This window comes from Alligator sinensis, unplaced genomic scaffold (assembly GCF_000455745.1).
Source record: "Alligator sinensis unplaced genomic scaffold, ASM45574v1 scaffold1_1, whole genome shotgun sequence".
NCBI classification, from domain to species: Eukaryota; Metazoa; Chordata; order Crocodylia; family Alligatoridae; genus Alligator; species Alligator sinensis.
In genome coordinates, this window is record NW_005842556.1 from 507251 (window position 1) to 512816 (window position 5566).

The following is a 5566-nucleotide window of genomic DNA, read 5'->3' on the forward strand; positions in this document are numbered from 1 at the left end:
GCCCACAGAATAGGACTGATATATTCTGTAGTTTAGCCAAACACTTCCCCGACCTACGATACTACTAAAAACTACATTTAGGCTACAACTGAAATGTAAAAACACCTTTAAAGGTGAAAGGATGTTCAGTCTTCATACTATATTCGGTCCCCAACATCTCTGGAAAAGCCAATCCAGAGATAAAATACTTTCACTATGTTCTTCCATAAAGCCTTATAAGGCTGGCTGGAAATGACAATTTCCTTTATTTTTTCATTGTTCATTCATTTTAATTGTCCTTATCCATCACATACTTAGTCTAATCTTCAGGTCTACACAGAAACAATACTGACAGCATCTCCATCATCTGCACAGTTTTATACAGTGGAGAACAGCTTTTTTTTGCTTTTTTTTTTTGCAGATGTATCACAAATTAAACCTGATCCCTCCTTGAGTACCACTTCAAACCTCTTCCTTTGCATCAAATACCTGCCCTGGTTTCCCTGCCCAGTCTGCTGTGTGCCCCACACAGAGGCTACCTCTGGTTTTGTAGATGATCAGGAGTTTTGACAATCATTTTTCAAACATTTTTCTACACATCACTCTCCTCAGAGCATCCTTCACCTCTTTGTTCCTTAGGCTGTAGATCAAAGGGTTCAACATTGGGGTCACTACTGTGTAGAACATAGAGGCCATTTTGTCCTGTTCTTGTGAATTCTCTGTACGGGACTGTAAGTATGCGCAGGCCCCAGTTCCGTAGAATGCAATGACATCTGTCAGGTGAGAGGCACAGGTAGAAAATGTTTTTTTCCTGCCTTCAGCAGATCGCATCCGCAGGATGGTGGACAGGATGTAAGCATAGGAGCCCATGATTATCAGATTGGAGCCTACTATATGTAATATAGCAGTAAAAAGCAACACAACTTCATACCTGTGGGTGTTAGAGCAGGAGAGCTTAAGAAGAGAGGGTATTTCACAGAAAAAGTGATCAATAACATTGGTGTGGCAAAAAGATAAACTTCTTATCCAGGCACCATGCAGTATTGAATAGATAAAGGCTGTGACATGCAATGCGGTGGCCAGCTTGAGACATTGTTTGGAAGACATCACAACCGTGTAGAGCAAGGGGTTACAGATAGCTATGTAGCGGTCATAAGCCATCAGTGACAAGAAGAAGCATTCAGAGGAAGAGCAAACAGTAAAGATATACATCTGTATAAAGCATTCAGCAACAGAAATGTACTTACTTCCCCACAGTAAATTCTCCAATGCTTTGGGGATGATATTGGAAGAATGACAGATTTCTACACAAGATAGCTGACAGAGGAAGAAGTACATGGGGGTGTGAAGTCGGGGGTCAATACTGATTAAAACGATCATCCCAAGATTCCCCACCAGTGTGATGACATAGATTACCAGTAATACCCCAAAGATAGCATCTTGCATCTCTGGATGAGCCGAAAATCCCTGGAGGATGAACCCAGACACCATAGTGAAGTTTTCACCAGCCATTTTTCTGACTCTGTGTGGTAATGAAGTGGGATTTTAAAGTTAATCTTGGAGATATGTGGGGTCTAGAATGGATTGTCATGCACATTTAAAATCAGTTAAATATGTTGGTGAAAGCATCAACATTTAATTTATAATAGACAACATGGAATGCCTAAGAGCAGTGACTGATTTCGCAAGGAAGTATAAAAGCAAGCTGAGAGACAGGTGTTTTTGCTTCTTCTCTTTCAACCTAGAAATAAAAAATCCATTAAGATTAAGATCACAAAGGTGGAGATAAAACTGTATAAAACTGTGCAGATGATGGAGATGCTGTCAGTATTGTTTCTGTGTAGACCTGAAGATTAGACTAAGTATGTGATGGATAAGGACAATTAAAATGAATGAACAATGAAAAAATAAAGGAAATTGTCATTTCCAGCCAGCCTTATAAGGCTTTATGGAAGAACATAGTGAAAGTATTTTATCTCTGGATTGGCTTTTCCAGAGATGTTGGGGACCAAATATAGTATGAAGACTGAACATCCTTTCAACTTTAAAGGTGTTTTTACATTTCAGTTGTAGCCTAAATGTAGTTTTTAGTAGTATCGTAGGTCGGGGAAGTGTTTGGCTAAACTACAGAATATATCAGTCCTATTCTGTGGGCTATAGGGCCTGTGTGCTACCACTAAATGTCACCTGTATAATCAGGGTGAAAATTAGAAACCCAGTTTGGACCGGGCATCTCTAGTCCCCGCTTTACTCATCAGCAGCAGCTTCAGAGGAAGTAGGAAGACCTGTGGCTTAAGTCAGAAGTTCTCATGGAGGTCTGACCCAACCTTGTTGTTAAGATCTGAAAGTTCAAGTGTGTGCACGAGTTAAATCCAGTGTAAACCCTCCAACTAGTGTAACCCTGGAGGTGGTGCTACCCGCAGCCACGTCGAAACTGTTGGGATCCTGGGGTACCAATAGGTCTCAGTCAACTCCCACTTCATCTATAAGCTGGGAGCCACCACTCAGTGGAGTGCTTTCCTGTGGTTCTCCCCACACCAGACAACACACTAAATGACTATTTGCAATCATTTATTATTTACAATAGTAACTGAGAAATTATCAGATGCAATATCACATAGATAACAAACACAATATTTTCAATGAGCTCGATAATAATTTATACCAGGAGACAGAAGCAAATACTTATCATACAGCAAAAGCAATTATGTTATCAAATTTAGCATGCAGGCAACTTATAAGAGGTATATCCACCTAATCACCCAGATCCCCACAGAATCACTCTGCATTGGACATGTACAGAGGAATATATTTCATACACAGTAAAGATCCATCAGTATTTTGGGAGCTCATTATCGCTCTACTTTATAAATTTCCCCCCTTTGTTTCTGTTTCTCTCTGTTTTGTCCTGTATTAAATGCTTCTCAGTATAGCCTGCAACAACCTACTTGCACATTTCTTTGTGTAATTGCACATGTAGAGAGCATGAACATTACTCTAGTGTGAATTTAGCATGATGACACATGCCTTTACTGAAATCCATATACTCTGAGAGAGCACCGCTTACTACCTAGACATAGAAAAAAATACTATGGACAAAAAAAAGTCATATTTACAGCGTGTCCTCAAAATATTCCCTAACAGAGATGCTCCCTCAAAATTTAGCCATTTCTCTGAGACAGCCTGGTTACTTAATTCATAAATACCACTATGGATTGCGGGAAGGAGTTGCGGGAGGATGGCCTCAGATTGCAGTTTCCACCTTTAGGTTAGGTTAGACCGGATCGCTCACGGTATTCTACAATCTCCTGTATAGGTAGAAATCATTGTGTTCATTAGGAAGCTCAGTTTACTAGCAAATCACAATGCCTACTTTCCCTTCAAAGGATAGATTCTCAGGGCTTTCTGAAGGGAAATTCCTGATGCCAATGTTTCCTTATTCTTCTAGTGGTTAGTAGAAAGGGGAAAATCTGTTTTTCTGTGTCTTCTTAGAAAGGATTTGAACCCACATCTCAAAAAAGCTACTTAACAGCCAGGCTACAGAGTAGATCAGGGGACGCTACACTTGCCCCTTCTTGATAAAGCTGGCCACTAGTCAACCAGCAATGCAAGAATCATGGGACCAGGAGAAAAGAAATAAAGAAACAGTGGTGGAAACATTCCACCTGTTTCTCTCACAAGATATCTTGACTGTTAGCATAAGAGAAACAGAGAGGCAGAAAGAAGATTCGGGGAGTGAAATGACAGCCATCATGAAAGTAGAAAGGAGTAGAGAAATCTGGACAAAACAGACCTGAGCGCTTACATTGCCCTCTTACTGCTGAATGGTCTATACTGAGGTGGTCATGAGTCACTGGAGGAGTTGTGGGAGCAACGCACTGGGCATCCTTGCTTCCATGCCACCTTGAGCTTAAAACAACTCTGTCAAATCACGAACTACCTGAGATTTGACAACAAACTGACACATGAGGAAAGGAGAGCTGTGGACAAGCTTGCTGCCTGCAGAGATATCTGGACACAATTAATGGAGCAGCTCAGAAAATAGTATATTCTGGGAATACACCTGACAGTTGATGAACAGCTCATTGCTCTCAGGGGTTGCTGTCCCTTCAGACAGTCTATGCCCGGCAAGCCTGTCAAATATGTCTTGAAAATTTGGTAGTGCTGTGATGCAGCAACATCATTCCCCCTGTCTAGAGACATCTATTTGGGAAAACAACTAGAAGCTGCACTCCAAGGTAATCTTGGTACCCAGGTCATTGAAAAACTGGTTCATCTCTGGTACAAGACAGAAAGGAATATTGTGGATGACAATTTCTTCACAAGTACTGACCTGGCAGAAAGACCGCTATAGCAGGACTTGACATATGTGGGTCTGATTCAGAAAAACAAGGCCGATATCCCAAACAAAATGCAAACAAATCGAAGAAGAGAAACTTTTTCATCCATTTTTGCTTTTGATGGGAAACTCATCCTAGTTTCCTATGTTCCAAAGAAGTCCAGAATTGTTCTGTTGCTGTCAAGCATGCACTATGACCTGTCAGTGGGTGGAGATCAAAGAAAGCCAGACATCATCCTGACTACAATAAAAATAAGGGTGGCATGGATAACTTTGACCATTTAGTCCGTATGACCACATACAGATGGAAAATCAACAGGTGGCCAATGACACTATTTTTCAAGATGCTGGATGTGGCTGCTATTGGCAGCCTCATCATTTGACTAGGCCACAATGCAAGCTGGAAGCAAAGATCATATTTAAGAAGATGGCACTTTTTTTTTGCAGGAGCTTGGAAAAAGGCTGAGTGACAGACAAATAAAATGAAGAACGAGGGCCACACACAATCTGTCTAAGTCCGTCAAGTCTGGTATGACTGCCATAAATTACAAATTGCCACAACACATCCAAGTAGAGCCTTCTGCAAGCATGAGTGGAGATTGTGCTTTTTGTCCAAGGACAGATGACTGCAAAACCCAGAAACAATACAAAGATTGTAAGCTATTTGCTTGTGTTCACCACAGTACATCACTGCTGCTTTGTGAGGAATGCAATATTTAGTTAAAACAGTTAAGAGATGTTTTTGGAAGTAATTGGTAGTTTGAAAACAGTGTGAACTGCAGACTTAGCAAATTGTTCATTCATGTTTGAAACTCTAAATAAATTATATTTTGTTCATAGTTCTAGTTAAATAATATTTTGGGTTCAAATCATCATAAATACTCTTCCAAACAATCTGTATGTTTAATAAATAGTTGTTGGTACATTTATACTGTTGCTACTGGTTCCATTTAGTTCTTGCGGGTCGGGTAACAAGTTACCCCATGAGACCAACAATGTCGAATTCCATGGTAACAAGTTACCCCATGAGAGCAACAATGGCTATGGTTTCGTGAGAACAGATGAGGGTTAAGAAGGAATTAGTCTTCAAATATCTAATGGTTTGCTGTAAGTCAGGGGGAGAACAACTGTTTTCCCTTGCCACAAAAGTCAGGACATGAAACCAGGGATTTAAATTGCAGAATAGATTTGGTTTAGCTATTGGGGGGGCGGGGAAGGAAAGAAAAAAAACAACAACTTCCTTCTGTT

General features: G+C 40.4%; 1 protein-coding gene across 1 annotated transcript; it reads right to left on the minus strand.

The window, feature by feature from the left end:
• Nucleotides 1–552: 552 nt before the first annotated feature.
• On the minus strand, nt 553–1491 carry LOC112551678 (olfactory receptor 1052-like). Its single transcript, XM_025213889.1, has one exon. It carries the CDS (start codon nt 1489–1491, stop codon nt 553–555), a length of 939 nt encoding a protein of 312 aa, XP_025069674.1.
• Between the last annotated feature and the right edge of the window lie 4075 nt (nt 1492–5566).

Excerpts from the sequence above, each read along its gene's own strand:
- LOC112551678 (XM_025213889.1), bottom strand. The coding sequence starts at position 1,491 with ATGGCTGGTGAAAACTTCACTATGGTGTCTGGGTTCATCCTCCAGGGA.